The 17,690-nt window shown below is 41.0% G+C and overlaps 3 protein-coding genes across 4 annotated transcripts; 1 reads left to right on the top strand and 2 right to left on the bottom strand.

The window, feature by feature from the left end:
- Positions 1 to 399: 399 nt before the first annotated feature.
- Positions 400 to 2,266, top strand: mb (myoglobin). 2 transcript variants are annotated; one of them, XM_069167210.1, is made up of 4 exons: positions 400 to 468; positions 1,053 to 1,215; positions 1,575 to 1,794; positions 1,960 to 2,266. In XM_069167210.1, exons 2-4 carry the CDS (start codon positions 1,133 to 1,135, stop codon positions 2,098 to 2,100), a joined length of 444 nt encoding a protein of 147 aa, XP_069023311.1. In that variant the 5' UTR covers positions 400 to 468; positions 1,053 to 1,132; the 3' UTR covers positions 2,101 to 2,266. The 2 variants fall into 2 exon arrangements, with proteins under 2 accessions (XP_069023311.1, XP_069023312.1); XM_069167211.1 differs by having other exon boundaries at positions 424 to 468; positions 1,115 to 1,215.
- A 2,325-nt stretch (positions 2,267 to 4,591) lies between these two features.
- Positions 4,592 to 8,676, bottom strand: pane1 (proliferation associated nuclear element). Its single transcript, XM_069167582.1, has 6 exons — positions 8,567 to 8,676; positions 7,856 to 7,932; positions 7,083 to 7,181; positions 6,606 to 6,685; positions 6,297 to 6,388; positions 4,592 to 5,245 (listed from the first exon to the last, which is right to left on the bottom strand). Exons 1-6 carry the CDS (start codon positions 8,621 to 8,623, stop codon positions 5,096 to 5,098), a joined length of 555 nt encoding a protein of 184 aa, XP_069023683.1. The 5' UTR covers positions 8,624 to 8,676; the 3' UTR covers positions 4,592 to 5,095.
- A 563-nt stretch (positions 8,677 to 9,239) lies between these two features.
- LOC138209184 (putative RNA-binding protein Luc7-like 1) lies at positions 9,240 to 17,348 on the bottom strand. The gene is made up of 11 exons (XM_069167583.1): positions 17,173 to 17,348; positions 16,539 to 16,633; positions 14,887 to 14,985; positions 13,697 to 13,807; positions 13,382 to 13,525; positions 12,832 to 13,008; positions 12,275 to 12,453; positions 12,150 to 12,179; positions 11,816 to 11,889; positions 11,647 to 11,731; positions 9,240 to 10,356 (listed from the first exon to the last, which is right to left on the bottom strand). Exons 1-11 carry the CDS (start codon positions 17,231 to 17,233, stop codon positions 10,119 to 10,121), a joined length of 1,293 nt encoding a protein of 430 aa, XP_069023684.1. The 5' UTR covers positions 17,234 to 17,348; the 3' UTR covers positions 9,240 to 10,118.
- Positions 17,349 to 17,690: the final 342 nt, after the last annotated feature.

A 17,690-nucleotide genomic window follows, 5' to 3' on the forward strand; every position in this document is an offset into this window, starting at 1 on the left:
TACCTAAGAAATGACTATACACACACACACACACACACACACACACACACACACACACACACACACACACAACACACACAACACACACACACCCCGGAGCATTGTCTTTGTCTGTTTGCATATCTTTTCTGGTAAATATGATCTTTTTCATTCATGAGATTAAAGCAAAGCATTTAAAGGCTCAGACAGATTAAAGTAAAAAAAAAAAAGATGCCCCGAGTGACAAATAATCACATTAGAGATGAGGTTTGCGTGCAATCAGAAGTTACCAGATTAAGCCGGGAGGTGTTGTGATAACTGTAAGAGACGTGCAGCGAGAGAGGTAGATGGACGGGGTGGGGGCTGGGGGGAGGTACAATTTGGCGGCAGGGCAGAGGGAGGGAGTATAAAAAGGTCAGTTTCTGGGGGTCAATGTTCAGGCCAGGAAGATTTCGGTAAAGTCACACAGGACATTTTACTAACGTACAGGTAGGTAAAGCTTTTTTTCGTTTTTGTTTCATTTCTAAACCTGTAATAAATTGTGCTTATATGGAGTTTTCTGGGGGGACAAAAACCTGATTCTGTGATTAGATTATAATGGTTGATGAACTCAAAGAAATAGAAAATGATGGAAATAGTTCACCCGGGCATGTTTTAATTTTGATTACACATTCAAATGCATATAAAATAAAAAATAAAAAATGTGGATGTCTTATGACATAAAAGTAAAAATAAGTATAAATAAAGCATTTAAATGGTCAAGGTTTCAAAAAATATCTCTATTGACGAGAAACAAATTTTGTTTAAATGCATTTTACAACCACGTGACAGTTTTAAGAGCATTAAAACCAGCAGTTTATCTCATTTTACTTCACATAAATTATGCAGCAGTGAGGTTACATTACAGACTCACCGAGGGCAGCGGAGGTCATGTTTCCACCTCTTTCTAATATTGAGTTGCCCTTGAATGAAGTAGCTCGTGGCTTATGGCCATCAAATCAAACAGGAGAAATGCAACGCTGAAACGACAGGATAACAGTTTGTCTCTTGTTTGTTTTTTTATTCTCCTTCAGAGAGAACAGACTCAATATTTTATTCCTTGGATAAGCGGTCAGATTTTCCCGTCTCTCATCAGACTCCGTCATCTCAGATTATGGCTGACTTTGACATGGTTCTGAAGTTCTGGGGTCCAGTGGAAGCAGACTACTCCACCTACGGGAACCTGGTTCTGACCCGGTCAGTAAGATATTCTCTCCTGGAGGTCGGAGGGTTCAAAGAGCCGCAGTCAGGATTTTCATAACGAGTCGCTCCAAAGCATTTCAAGATGGATTAAATCATTTGGAATTTTCATGTTTTATTTCTGCACTTAACTCAGTGACCACTTTATTAGGTATACTTGCGCAATCCAATCCATCAGTTCTGCCATAAAGTCTTCTTTTATAATGTTTTGTTGGCACTGCCCCGGAGGTGTTAGTTATATAGGTTTTAGTATTGAGGTTGTGATTAGTGATGGTGTTGTACTGGACTGCATAATATTCAGAGGTGATTCAGATGTATGGTAAAATAAAAAAATAAAAAAAAACTGTCCTCCACAGTTTATTCTTGGAGCACCCGGACACCCAGAAACTGTTCCCCAAATTCACTGGCATTGCTCAGGGTGACCTGGCCGGGAACGCAGCTGTTTCTGCCCACGGTGCCACCGTGCTGAAGAAACTTGGGGAACTGGTGAGGGCCAAAGGCAACCACGCTGACATCATCAAACCTATGGCCAACAGCCACGCCACCAAGCACAAGATCGCCATTAATAACTTCAAGGTGAGGCCGGTGTAAATGAGGGAACATTTTAATATGCAGTATATAGTCCATGATATTTCATGTTTTCTCACTCCATCAGTAACTTTTTTCTATTTACTGTCAAACTGTTCTGTAACCTTCGCCTGGAGTAAAGGAAGCATCATTTTCTCTGTGTTTCGTCTTCAGCTGATCACTGAGATTATCGTGAAAGTCATGGAGGAGAAGGCCGGACTCGATGCTGCCGGGCAGCAGGCCTTCAGGAACGTGATGACCGCGGTCATCGCTGAGCTCGAGGCCAACTACAAAGAGCTGGGCTTCACCGGCTGAAGACCGAAGTCACACGTGTCGGGGTTGGACGACAGACGAGAAAATGTTCCACTTGCTCCTGCTTTTTTTTTTTTTTTTTTTAAATCAAAAAGTAACTTTACTGTACTGACATTAGATTGTATGGATTTCTCTTTAATTGCTCAGTAATAAACATTTCTGCACCTTTCTAATGTCAGCTTTATTATTTATTATCTGAATTCTTGAAAACATTGTCTCATGTTACCAATTAAAACTCTGCTGCTTCACTCTGTCCTTTAGTTTTAGTCACCTCCTTTTGTTTAATTACCTGAGCTGTATAAAAATCACAGACGCACTTTATGAGTGTGTTGTTATGCTCACCTCCCGTGTCCTCTACACTATAACAGACCAGTAAATAATCAGTTAAACCGTTAACGTCTGGCCATGCTCTATAAATAATAAAGCATGAGAGCACATCTTTGATAAGATATTGTATGTGGTCCTGAAAGTCAATCCAGAAAATTGTTGGGAGTCATCAGGTCAAGACTGAAACTTTATAAGTGTCTGTGTCCATGCGTACACAAACAAATGCTCACATACTTTAACAGAGATATCAAACAAATTCCCCCTTGAAAACCTGCAGTGTCACCAAGGACCCACATGCACGCTTTTATCTCTCCGACTCTCTTTCTATTCTTAGTAGCCTGTTCCACGTGGGAACTACAAGAGGCGTTATCACTCCTTCAACTTCCTGTAAACTACTTTTCAAGCTTTCCAACTCCACATCCCTGCGTTAAATATCACCCCTGCTACCGCTGCTCGGGTCAGTAGTACCCCAAATATAAACCACTCTCCCTTTCTCTGTTTTTAGTGATGTTACAATCCGACATGAAGTCATTCAGAGTGATGTGAATTTAAACTTTGGACCCGTCATCACAGGTCACACATCTCTTTGTTCACCAGGTTACTTTTCTTTTTGTTTTTCCGTCACATTTTGATCCATTCGACTGATCAGTCCTGATCAGGTGAAAAGATTCAGTGTTCCACAATGAAACAGAAAATGTTGGAAAAATGCGGGGGAAAAAATCAAACACCCAAACAAATAAAGATTAAACACTTCTCACAGCCCCGCAGGTTAAACCAGTGCAGAGGTGACAGGTTAATCACAGTAAACTGTCATTTAATTTCAGGTCACACAGACTGACACAAATTGTGGATGACACGGGAGTGAGACACGATTCCATTAACTTCTAACAACCCTTTTCATAACTGAATAATCTGACAGTTAATCAATTAAATTGATTAAACAGTCTATCAAATTTCTATAGTGGAAAAAAAAAGAAAACATCAGTTTCCTAAAAGTTGAGATGATGCTGTCAAAGTGTTTTATCTGACAAAACTCAAAGATTTGTATTTTTTGGAGTTCAAATCAGCTCGATTGATGTTGCCATTAAAGCAGAAAGGAGGCTGTCCAAAAACTCTGTTGTGAAATGTATATATATATTCAGAGATTCCAATTTTCACCTATTCTGGCACCTGCTTTATATCGACAGATTAAAATAGAATTAACATGAGAATGGAATAAAGCCTAAAGACTGGACCAAAGCTATACTATGTGCTGAGTATACTGACCAAATAATATGGTACTAATACACTGTACACTAGAGTAGATATACACGTGTGTGGTAAAAGTCCATTCAGTCGCACATTATCTATACTTTGATACAAAGGGAGAGTTTTGACAGGGAAGTGCAACACCACAAACACAACAGTCACAAGGACATTATCAGGAGCTGCTGTGACTGGCTGCCAATAGAGCAGTGACATATTTTTAGGTGGTTACAAAGGTGTTGGAGCAGCAGAAATCAAAACCCAAAATCAAAGCCAAGTTTCACTGTCCTTCAAAAATAAAACACCCCAATCATGTTCCTTCACACTAACCAAAGCATTTGTCTCTGAAAGTGGAAAGAAGTAATCATTTCTTTTGGTTGAGTGTTTGTGTTCATGAGGACTTAAAGCAAGTCAAAGACATTGGTGTTAGTGTTCAGTACCACTGACTCCTGGTTATCCTTGAAGTTCCTGACTTGAAGTCAAAACAGTGTTTGGTGTGATGGATACTTGCCATGATAACCTATTATTAGTGTTTGTTATTGTGTGTTATTGCACACATGCCGACGTGACACCAGGCACAATGCCTCCGCCTCTCCTCCCCCTCTGAAGGCTGACAGGCTGCTGAGCTGAGGTCAAACTTTAAAAGAGGTTTTATAAATATTTTGTTTTCCCTCACTTGGTTCTCCTGTTATTAAAGATACGTGCTGGGCTCTGCCCATATGAAGGAAATCATTATTTTATGATTACCATCATTGTAAACATTACTTAAGATGTGTAAAAAAAAAAATATATATATATATATATTTTTATTTTTTTTTGCATGGTCAAACATATCACATACTAACATAGGGAAAGTGTGAAAAGAAGGACACCAAGGTATTTGTTTCACTGAATTTAAAGGAATTATGAATTACGTGGAGTTTCTTGTGACAGCCTGCTCAAAGGCAGAGAACTGTCATCTGTTTATTGACTAATTTTCTTCACTATTTTCAGGCTTTGGCACATTTAAACCAATTAATCTAATCCATTCAACAGAGTAAAAAAAACAAAAACCTATACCTTTAAAACGATAAGATTACAGAGTTCATAAATATCCTTTTATGAATTCAAAGTTTTAAGTATAACAAGATAAATGGTCAGTCGTGTTTTGATTGATCAGAGATGTCCTTTATTTCTTTGTATTAACACTAAATTCTGCTGTTAAAAGCATCTTACAGGTAGTTCATCAGTGAGCAATGAAAACAGTCTATGCTGTCTCAAAAAAAAGACCTGCAGTATATTATAATCATAAACAATGTGTGCAAATCACAGGATAGGAAATATGTAGTAGGAAAAGTCCAGGTGTAACTAATAACATTAACAACTACCACAAATAAATATAAACATTAAAAAGTGGGGGGGAAATATCCCTCCAAAAAAACTTGACCTAATCAAAGCTGGGCTGGTCGATGTCTGGGGGCAGATTGCATCTCGTCAGGTTTGACAGGTAGAGAGCTGTCGTCATGGGAACAAGACCGGCTGCCACCTTCAGGATGGTCAGCAGCCTCTCCGTCGCACTGGTCACACCTTCTGGTGTCTGGAGAGGAAGGACGATACACGGGCCGTCTTTTAGAGAAACACAACAACACTCGGGTGACAATTGATGTTCTGTTGTCAACAAGAGTGCAGAGACCTCAAACTGCAGAAACACTGAGCTCCACAACACGTACGCACAAGCAGCTTCCTGTAGGTTTCTGCAGGGTCCCCCAATTTAAGGTTTTTAAAGACTCTTCTAATATATTAAAATTTAACAACTGTATGAAAAGAAAATGGGGATGATTTGGAGTAAAACTAGTTCAGACTCCATCACACTTTTTCTGAATTTTCCAACAAGGCACAGGAATAATTCCCATGATATCAATATCTGCATAAGAGGCAGACAATTAATGGGTGCACACATGGAAAGGATTCATTCATGCAAGTTCATCATTTTTGAGATGATGAGCTTCTTGTGTTATACAGGTCTGATGGTGCTGAATAATGGAAAGTGAAGAGCCTGATTAGTGCAAAACCCAGAGCGAAAAAAAATAATAATCCCAATCTTATTTATTTTAAGCGTGTAATATCACCTGCAATTCACAAATGAAAATATCTTACAACTGACACTCCTGCTTCGGGCAAGCAAAAGAAAATATGTAACACTTTGGTGTAAAACAAAAAAGTACACATTTTACGACCTTCTAAGGCCTTTTATTTTGTAGACACTGGACTGAATCACTTTTATAAACCTGCAGCCAGCCTGCTGCCACTCTGGTCATTAGTAACAAAAATCTATGGTTTTCTCTGAAGGAGTGTTAAACTGCTGCACATTAGTTTGTATCCGACGTGAGATGACAGGTTTACCTCGGAGGTCTCCAACCTTTTTTCCTCCGAGAGCTACTGTGACAAAATGAGCTACCGAGCTACGAGCTCTCGGACACTGCGACATGTATTCACATAACCGAGCTCCACCAAACCAGCTGAATAAGCTTCTTTTATGTGCACAATAACAAATGGATACTCAACACACACATACTCAAATGCGAGCTATGGTTGGAGACTCCTGGTTTAAATCACCCTCATTGTTTGAGAGTAAAATGGACACGAACCTGGTCCTCGGCAAACAGCAGCGGGCAGTGGAGCGATGCAGCCAGCCTTCTGACAGCGTCCAGGCGCTCTGTGGGGACTGAAGCATTACGAGCTACAAGAGGCAGAAGCAGGAAAGGTCAGCGAGTCAGAGAAAAGGCCCAACTAACACTTGGTTATTTTCCAACACTATAAAGGACGGATAATGTATATAGTGCAATATCATATTTTGCAAAGGCTGGTCCACAACTTTTGCTCCATTTAATCTCTAATCTCTTTGTCATCATTAATGTGATTTAAGGAGCTGAGAAAGATTTGACCCATTGTCGTACCGTTTGTGACCATGAAGCAGACTTTTCCCAGGAAATATCTCGGGTCCAAATACTTCAGGGAATCTTCTGCTGACCGGAAACTATGACAACAACAACAAAATAATACTGAACATGTCACACAGTGAACTATTACATCATAATATGTTTTACCAACTGATTCACGCCCAAAACATACAATCTGTAGAGCAAAGGATGCCATCATGAGGTGCCCTTTTCTACATAATGATAAAATCAGGTTTAAATATCAGGAGAAAAGTCTGGATGTGTTTGCCGTTTTGGTAGCGAGGTAGAAAGAGAAGAAAACACATTTTTGTTGGACGTATCGATCTGGTTAACAGGCAGTTGATGCTTCTCACCACAGAGACAAATGGAATTCATTGAGTTTTATTCAGGCCAACTAAAACCCCTATAAAAGGAGTAAATATTGTACATGCATGTTGAAGATTGAAATCGGATATGTAAAGATTTGAAAGTTACCTGAGCTCTGACGTCAGGTTGATGATGAACACAACCAGGTCTATCCTCGGACGACTCTCATCGTTCTCCATGGGCAGAGGGAGAGTCTTCGCTAGTCTCCTGTTGGGTACAATTAAGGTTGAAAGTTGTCAGGTTGAATACACTCACTGATGTGTGGTAAAGGGAGGCGAAAACCATGTGCTAACATCAAAGGGGATGAATTATAGATGTGGGTAAGACTCTCAAAGTGTTTGTATGACAGTTATGCACATTGCGCAGTGACAGTATAACAGTATTGTATTATAGGATTGTTAAGGACCAAGGTAGATATTGAAGCTTTCAGAAAAATCAGTTTCTCAGTCATAACTACAACATTGATGCAAATAAATAATAATAATAAAGCGAACATCATGTCACCAGTTAGAAACAGGTAGTTCTGATTTACAATGAATGCAGCATAAACAGCCTGAAGCTATACTCAAACATTTTCTTAAGTACATAATCCCTTGTTTAATATACATTAAATAAAAACTATAGATAAGAAAACATTTGAAATAATTTTTAAAAAGTATTCAAAAAGCTAAATTGTTCTCTGACCACCAAGCATTTGATTTTTCCAGAATAGTCAATAAATTGATGCAGTTGCATTGGTTAAACATGAATATGATTAATAATATACAATAAGTCTTGTTTCAATAACAGAATAGCAGATGTTGTTTCCAGACGTGTGCTTCATGACCATGTACCAGGCAGCTGACTTGAGCAGTTTGCGGGATGAAGAGACGTCTACTCACACATTCACAATGACACCGGTCTCCTCCACCAGAGCGTCTGCTAAACTCTGCTGAAACTGCTCCTCGCTCTCCACCAGCTGCAGGAAAGACACACCAAGTCAGCACAAAACCTGATGATCATAGTTTTTACTAACACACATAAAAAAATAAAAATAAAAATAAATAAAAAAAACAACAACAGAAATATCTTACATCCGTTTAAAGATGCATTTAAAAAGAAAAACAAATAAGCCCATTCATGTGCTGTTTGTGTATAATTCAGAGGTGGTTTGATGTTCTCTTTTAAAAGAGAATAAAGGCCAAGACAGGCAGCAACACAGATTAAGAACAATTAAACAGATATAAACGAGAGAAACCTAATTCCTATAAGTACCACACCTTCCCAAGGAACAAAAGTGCAACACAAGCCATGCATTCAACATCAGTCCAACGACTCCATCTCCTGGTCTTTGGTTTAATGTGATGCTGTTTGAAATGTGCGTAAAGTTTACAATTAAGTCATGAAGAGTGAACGTGAAACTTTATACATAGTTAAAAGGTGCTTCTGTCAAGTTGACGGCCGAGAGCTTCTTATTCAGACCAGACGACAACAACAACAACAACAACACTAAATGTAGCTACAACTGCTATTTGTTTGAGGAATTGCGAAGGATTTGTTCATCCTTTACGCGCAGCCGGTCAGTCAAAAGCTTTCCGCAAAAAAACACTCACCAAGATATTCGCTGTGTTCAGATCAGGGAGCTTACTAAAAGGCTTCAGCAGCGACATCCTCACGTTTTAGAAACGCCTAAAACGGTTTCAGCTTCGTGTACATGTAGTGAAGTGGAGGCTTTCCGATTCACTTTTGATTCACCCGCCCTTTTGTTCCGAACGTGCGTCTGACGTCATGACGCGTACGCATCATTGGCAGCTTTTGTCTACCACCTGCAGGCTGACGGGTGTTTTGCAATTGTACCTTGATGAGCTATATTTAGAGACCATACTTTTACATTAGCAATTTGTACGAGTACAGCAGAGGCAGAAAAATATCAGGTAAGAAAGGTGTCAGGGAAGTAGGTAGTTTCACACAAATCACCCTGTGAACCACGATTCCAATAAAGAAATACATTTTCTGGTCTTTTCTAAACATATTTTTTTAATGGCCAGAAACCAAGAGTAGACGTCACGGTTTTGAGTTCAATGGATTGCATTTGATTATGCCTAATAAAATATCAATTAAGTTCACCCGTGTTAAACTTGGATAAGAGCTAAAATAGAAAGCGGACTGGTCCTCTTTAACCACAAAACTCACTTCATTGCTGTGGTGTGACAAGTAAAATGCTTCCTCTGATCAAGCTGTAAAAAGAAAACAGGAGCGAGAGAGAAATCGGTGTCACACGTTGGATTTTAAATGGAAGCAGAAATTTTTATTCACTTAATGGTGGCACAGCAAAGTAGATGTTCCTGACCATATGTCCGGGTTGTATTACAGCAAAAGAACCAGTATGGAAATGCACATTATCAATATGCGTGGAAATATTCAGGTGACCTCTTTCAGTGGGACGAGTAGGTTTATTTTCAAAGTACAAGCTCTTCACTGCATCTTTAAGGATGTGCATCAGATTCCCCAAATTAGATGGTTATGGCTGGAAGGCAGCAAATTAAACACAAACATTAGGGGTGCCTTCAGTCATTCACAGCTCGTTTCAAACATTACTGCGAGGGCTACGCCACAATAATGAATCCAACCCGTTTAAATAAATCCACAGCTACCGACAGATTCCTAATGGAACAGGAGAAAACATTAACAATAAAGGTCTAACTAATGGTAGAAAAATAACAGCACTTCATTGGAGTAAAATAAAAACAGACTTTGTGTAGGGCTGTGAAAACAGCGGTACATAAGTTTGATGAGATGGCATAAAAAAAAAAAAAAAAAAAATGATGAGGACCGTACTGCTTCCAGGTCAGTGTAGCCTCACAGTTTTATAAAAGAGTTGGTTTGCATGTTTGCTTTACCGCCACCACTGAAGTTCTTCCCTCATCACCACCATCCACCCCAGCTAATGTACATGTCCCGCTTTCAACCCTCCCCCTCCCACACACACACACTCTCTCACACACACACACACACACACACACACACACACACACACACACTCTCTCTCTCTCTCGCACGCACGCATTCGCACGCACACACTCTCATCTCTCCATCCTCCTTTTTTTTATTTTTCATACTAAACAATATATCCAAATCAAAGACAGTGGAGGCATCTCCTCCTGTTCATATCTCTCCTGACTCTCGCTCCTCAGAACTTGAGCGTCTTTCCCGCTCGAACGACAGGGATCTCTCTCGCTCTCTGCCTCTGGTCATGTCCGGGGAGGCGGACCTCTGCCTGTCCTCCCAGTCTGCAAACTCCGCTTTATCGTTACGCCATCCCTCTCCTGCACCCTCCCTCCATTTCTCCTGAGACGGTGAGCCCTCTTTGTCACGGGTGTGGGATGATCTATCTCTGGAGGATCTAAGAAAAAAAAAAAAGAAAAGATCAGCCACAGAGTTTTATTTGAAAAAAAAAAAAAAAAAAAAAAAAAAACTCTTAGAAAGGTCAAGGACCTGATGTCCCCGATTTCAGTTTTGCTAATGAGACAAAAAGCAGTTACTGTGCTCCTGCAGAGAGATGTTCTTAATGTCTGGGAGTCAAACCAGAGTGTCAAAACTGGACTGAATAAGGAGTTCATGATAATGCCCCTTATGTTTCCATATTTCTCTGCGTATAATATTTAAAGCCATGAATGTAATATTCTGATGGTCATCGGAGGAAACTGCGCTGAAGCTACAGTAGTTCTTTGGAGAAATCATTTGGAAGTGAATAACAATATTACGCAATAAGGGAGCTCCATTTACTGCCAAATGGCGGAGAGTGGTAGGAAATTCTGTCCAGATCTTCTCCCAAGATCCCCGTGGTATTAAAAATGTTGCACGGGTTCATCACTTCGCATGTGCGACACCGTTTTGCTCCGCCCCGCATCCGCACAGGGTGATTTAGTTTGAAAATTGGCCAGATACTTTTATGCTCGTCTCATTTCCTGCCCGTCTGATCGCCTATCGTTAACGCAGTGGAGCTCTGAGCCACACATCGCAGCACATCTGGTGGATTATCAAGCATCGATTTGAATGGCGGCACTCAGCTGTGGTAGCCGCGTCGGAGACGGTACGCAACGCAGACCAGTCGGTGGAAATGAACCTTCCACAGGTCTGAAAGGCAGAATGACCTAATTATGATTCAATTTAACAAAACAGGGACCAGAGAGCGATTGGTCCAGAAAAGATGGACGGGAAGAGCACGAGACAAGAATAGTAACGGCGCAATTATGAATGAGGAAAGCGAAAGTGAAAGAAAATAAGAGCAGCAGGATCATAAATTCAGCCGCGGGGGAATAAGCCAGAACGTGAAGATAGAGATCTTCCTTGATGAATTTACTCAAAAGCTTCATTAATCCTAAAGTGAGTGAAAAGATTCACGTCCAAAAGCTGGACTGAACTATTTTCATTATAGACCGATTCAATATTTAAATTATTATATATGGTAGACAATCGTGAAAAATATCCACCACAACTAACTGCCAAATAACCATCTAAAACTCAGCTCTTCAATATATAATGATAATGCAAACTGCTGATGTGTAATTACATAATGTGACTTCGTGTATCGTGGGGTCACTGAGTTTAGTTAGTTAAGGACGTTGACCTGCCGTTAATCCAATCCAAATGAGGTTTTATGCAAGTTTCCGTAATGAATAAAAATCCATACCTCTTCCTTTTGCGTCTGTGAGAATGGGAGCGAGAGCGATGTCTGTCCTTGTGGCGATGTTTCCTCTCCCGCTCTCTCTCTCGCTCTCTCTCCCGCTCTCTCTCTCTCTCTCGCTCCCGATCCCCACCCCCACCTCCACCTCCACCGCCACCTCCACCCCCACCTCCACCTCCGCCACCTTCTTCTCTGGGACGAGAGGAGCGGTGGCGTCTTGAACGATGGGAGGACGAACTACCTCCATCCCTAGATAAAGAACAGATTTTGAATGTTCATGTCATTTACATTCAAGGCATTTGATGTGTGACATCGCCTGTCTGCTCCATTTCCACCAAGGTAAAAATGTATATTTCAAACAAGTGCAATAGTTTTTCTGATGTTAGTGGTGGTGGCAAACACAACACTCAGTTGTCCCGTCTGTGGGAACCATACGTTTTTAAATCGTGTGAAATTAGACGTCACTCAAACATCTCACAAAAACAAGTCTTTATGCAAAGCAGACATACCTATTTCGGTCTCCGCTTCTAGATCTTGATCTGGGACAGGAAACACAAAAAGAGAGTTTAAGTCTCCAGATGACTGGAAACCTCGACACTGGACACAGTAACAGTGGACATTGACTTTTTCGTACCTCTTCCGCTCCCTTTCTCGTTCTCTCTCCCATTCCCGCTCTCGTTCCCGCTCCGTCTCCCGCTCCGTCTCCCGCGCCGTCTCCCGCTCCGTCTCCCACTGCCGCTCTCTTTCCTCTTCTCTTTCACGTTCCTCTCGTCTTTTCATGCGCATTCTTTCTTGTTTCTCCACGACAGCTTTCTGGGTTTAAAAAAAACAACAAATCAACAGGCTTGAGGAGCTCAGGTAGACAAACTCAACATCCTGTGTTAAATCTGTCCTCATAAATCTGTGATACAGTATATTATGGCTTCTGTTTAACTGATGGTATTTGTTATAAGCTTCTAAATGATTTGATATTCTTTTATGTTTTGCATTTTATTACTTTTATTATTTGTTTTTACTGTAAATTGGGTTGTTACTTTGTTTTTGAAAGGTGCTATACTTATATAATCATCATTAAGTAGCGCACAACTGAACATGCTGCATCCTAAATTAGGTGGATCTTATTGTCACAAGTCACAACGCTCAATATTCATGCGACTCCACCGGTATATACCGGTTCCAGGCCGTCCTTACCCTCAGCTTTTCAAGCTTCTCACGGATCTGAATGAAACCGATGTGCAGCTTGCCCCCAAAGTGGTCGGCCAGACGACGGTCGTTGTCGTGGAGACCCAAGTAAGCTGAGCACACCTCACACACCCGTAGTTTTTGTTGTTGAAAGCTGGAGGCCGGCATTGAGTTCCTGTACACATCCTGCAAGAACAACGATTTTAGCCCCGAGGAGCAGGAGTACATTACACTAACAATTCAAACTTGTAATTCATATTGACTCCAGTTTAGTCTGTGGTTAGAGGACAAGTGGTTACTGTGACCTATTTATCAAACTAAACACACTCTAGGTTTGTTTGAAACAAACAAGGTTTTCTCCGAATGATTGTGGGTGCTCAGACCACCAGAGAAAGAAGGGAATATTTACTTAGCACGGAGCCAAAAACTACTGTGTCATCAGTAAACCACATTTTAAAACTTCACTGACAGACCAAACCTCCGTTGTGGCAGGTGACACAAAAGTAAAAACAATTCTATCACAATGAACTTGCCACCACAAAGTTACTCAATTGCGAACCTCTGCTTCTTTCTTTAAGGCGCGGGTCTTCTCTACTTTTTCCAGGATCTGCTGGGCCTCGTCAACGTTCCCCTCCCCTCCCAGCTGCTCTGCCCGGGCCAGCAGCTTCCCGATCTCTTCATTTAGCTCGTGGACACGTTCAGCCTTTTACCAGAAACAAACAGAAAGTAATGAGATTGAAGCTGGAAAAAAAATGTCATACTGCACAAATCATAACCACTCGATGTGAACTTGCAATTTTTTTCGAGGAGATTAATCAATTGCACTGCGTTCACAAAACATAATCTGTAATAATGCCTATGGTGAGACTGTCACCTTTGCAGCCACTTCAGCACTGATCTCGTCCTGCGTCTCGGCGAGTCTCTTCTTGGCCAGCTCAGTTCTGCGGTCACAGTCAGCGATGAAAGACTGAAGATGTTCAGCGGCCTGTGAGAAAACACGTGTGATAATTGGATCATATTACTTTAAAGGATTTGCAAGATTGTGTAATCTAGTGTCTGAACACAGCTGCTCAGTCTGCGCCGGCTATAACGTGTGTAGGTTTGTCCGCTACGCTCACAACAGCCTGCTCTTTATTACGTCCTGATCTCAGTCAGCCATAAAATTAAGTCCTCACGACTCAACAGCACCACTTAGACCAAACTCTGATACACTTGGAGACAGACTTGTCATCTCATCAACACCTTCACAGGGTTTGGATCAATTAACCACCATCCAGACTATTCTTAGCTTGATAAGAAAGCAGCCATGTCAGCCGGATAGCTTTAAACTGTGCAGAGAACTGTGTAGACACAGGAAGGCCAGGAGTGTAATTTAGGGTAGTAACAATTGAATGTCTGCAGTGAATTGCTTGATTAAAATTATTAAATGTTGCCATAAGAACTGAGATGAGTTATACAACACTGCGCAGTGGTTTATAACACCACCAGAGAGGATTTTACATCACAAGCTGTAGGTGACAATTATTTGAAGCTGTATTGTGATGATAGTGAGTTAACGGAATGAGACTTCTTTTTACAAAGTAATGCAACTGGAGACAGGACTTGCACATATTGGACGGGCCAGCAGGTGTCCCCAAACTATGTTGCTGGATGATGCTTCAAAACACAGCCTAATAGGTAGACATAATTAGACAATAATTATATCACATGCTAATGTAGCAATCTTTTATCAGATGAAAAGGACATATGATTACTAAAACTTCTCAGCAATCACAGCGGTGGTTTAAGCTTGATATTCGGAATAACTCCAAATACAGAAACTCCCAATTCCTTTTCTGTCAAAACCCTTTTCTTTTTTTTAAATCTAAATTTGGCCCCCTTTTTCTTTTTAAATCATTAACCTTTTTTTAATGTATTCTGACAGATGGCTGTGACCGACTTGAGTGAATACAGTCAAATATTAGAAGACAATAAATGCTATTTGGAGATCTAAACATTGAAGAGTGTCTGCACGTACGTGTGTGTGTGTGTGTGTGTGTGTGTGTGTGTGTGTGTACAACTTACATCAAGTTCAAAGAAGTATTCTTGATCTTTCGAGGCAATCTCGTAATCTGCTCTGAGGGCCAAGTCATGGACTTTAACACACTCTCCCAAGTCCATTCTCTGCAGGAATCAAGATGATATTGATTTATTATGTGACCAGCTCTGAAAATGTAGCCTAAAATTCATAAACTGTCATGCTAATACTTCTCCCAAATAAAAATGTAGTCCTGGACAAAAGCAGTTTCATTGACATCGCGTTAAAAGGTGCAATAGGTACGGTTTTTATTTCAAAGTATTCCAAAATTAACTAAATTATCAACAGAATATAACGTAATAGCAGCTTTCAAGTTGAAAGAAGTCATGTATTGCGTTGAGCAGAAATCTTCTGATGTTAGCATTCTAACCAGCCAGCCCATCTAATACCACCGCACACCTCGACAGGCGACACGGGTTAATACTAAACCTGCTGTTGTCATGGTATCTTATTAAAGCATCTAATTCTATAATGTCACTGACCGTGTTAACGTATTAACTGTTTGCTGCTACACGGTTCAGAGCATTTAGAATAGCTGTATGTGACTAGCTCAATTAGCTTGCCATCTAACAATCTTTTGTTTGGTCAAATTAAAAAAGGATCTTTATTGCAGTGAGTGACACCACAGACTATCCTGAAAAATGTTCAAAATGGCATCGATATATGGTTTTGCCGTGGCTAATTGCTTACTACTATGGTAAAAAGGAGATAAGCAAGCTATAATGTAAAACTATCGGCTTTACCAATCGACATCACCATTTTTTTTTTCAATCCACTACCGTACACTGGTACAATCTAACTTTACAATCATCAGCTGCTAACTAACTATTGGGCAAGAATACGAGAAATTCTACCAAACTGACAAATCTCAGAGAGCCGGACTGAGGGAAGAACAGTGACTCTCAATTACCTCTTAACGTACAAACTGGCATTACCAGACGGGACTGAGATCTTGCATATGGCGCCTTAAAACCATGTAACTGTGATAACCTTTGAGCTGCTGCATGAAAAGACAAAGTCTTTAACTGAACGTATTTCTTTACAGCATCAGCACTTCTCTGATAATACAAAACGCAGGAGAATAACATGTATTGTTTTTATTGGTTCTGTCCTCCAACACGTTGGATTTAAAATGAAATAATGACTGTGAATTTAAAGCACTGACTCAATTTCAATTTGAGACGGTTGAAGTAAATGAACAATACTGGCCCTCAAGCCTTTTTTCTACATAGTCAAGTCAGGTTTGGGGGACAGTAAATAACTGGACATGGGATAAAAAAAAAAAGAAAGAAATCATCAATCATATTTTATCCGTTTGACTCAGATTGGCTGAAGTCCATGACGATGTTCTGCCTTCAGTCTGATGTTCCTTCAATGAAACACCACAAGTAAAACATCTGTTGTGGTTCTGTATGGAAAAGTATTAGCTGAATATTCACCGCCAGATGACAAAAGTTCAGATAAACATGGCAAATACAAGGCTCATAAAAATCAGACTGGGTACATTCAACTTTAATTACAGCTCTCTCGTTTCAAATCCAATTCCATGAAGCAAACCTCAAACCAATCAAAATAAATGTCCTGATATATCGTGTCTGCGTGTCTAATCAACCCCAGTGTGTCAACCCCCAATACTCACGGTGCCTGAGAGGATGTCGTGAGGACACGAGTCCAAAAGGTGACTTTTGCAGACTCGATCATCTGTGAATTTGATTCTCTGCCGCATGGTGTCTCCTTTAAAAACAGAAAATGAGAAAACAGCAGACAAGACAATGAGCAGCGTGTATAATCTTCTTATGAGTTAACCCGCACGTAGGCCTCGTCCCCGGGGTGGGGGGGGGGGGGGCTGAAACTCAGCATGACACGGGAGTGAACTGCTTCGCTGCGGGGGACAGACTCGGGAGACCTTAAGCGTCGCATCCGAGCAGGGAAGCCTCAAAGTTAGCTGGTCGGATAGTCCGATAAAAATGATCGCACCTGGTGGGACGAAGCGGCACAACGAAGATAAGGAGCACACCGACCCAACGACTTGAGTACAACGCTAACATTACGGGGTTGTTGTTGTTGTTTTGTTTTTGTTGTAAAACACACAACTTGCCCGAGTAAACTCAAATACAACAGGTAGCTAGCCGGCTGGCTGCCCTCATGTTAGCTAGCTCGGTTTCCGAAGCGTGCCTCATTGAACAGACTGGTTAGCTCGCCGGCTAATGCTAGCAACAATCACAAACTCTCTGCCCGGGTTTTTTGTTTTTTTTTTGCCGGCCGCTGCTCACCGTCTCTCCCGGTCCCCATGAGCTGGTCCAGCATCGCTCGCATCTGCGCCTGAGCCGACATGTTTATCCACCCGCTGCGTGAGTCACTCCTCGCCAGCAGTCGTCTTCACACATGCAGCCTCCTCCACCTCTCAGGCCTCCTCCACCTCCTCCACCACCACCGACACCGACAACTTTCCCCACGACGAGGGAGGGAAAAAAAAAAAAAAAAAAAAAAAAAAAAAAAAAAGCCCGAGGCAGCAAGCCGACGGTGTGTAACCTCGATTCAATTCACTAGTTATTTTTTTTGTTTTTTTTTTTAGCACTTTAACTAAAAGATAAACGTGACTTTTTTTTTTTTTTTTGACGGCTGTCGGCTGATCAAGTGCAACAACGTCTGTTTGAAAACTGCTGCCCGGCTCGTGTGGCGAGTTGAGCCCGCGGTGGTTTTTGAGTGCAGACGGGGGCGTTTGTTCAGCTCGCTAAATATCTACAGTAACAGATAGCCACTTCTACCGGTGCGACGAATATAACTATTT

Source organism: Embiotoca jacksoni, unplaced genomic scaffold (genome assembly GCF_022577435.1).
Source record: "Embiotoca jacksoni isolate LCO1_2020_lvr unplaced genomic scaffold, fEmbJac1.0.p SCAF_4, whole genome shotgun sequence".
NCBI classification, from domain to species: domain Eukaryota; kingdom Metazoa; phylum Chordata; class Actinopteri; family Embiotocidae; genus Embiotoca; species Embiotoca jacksoni.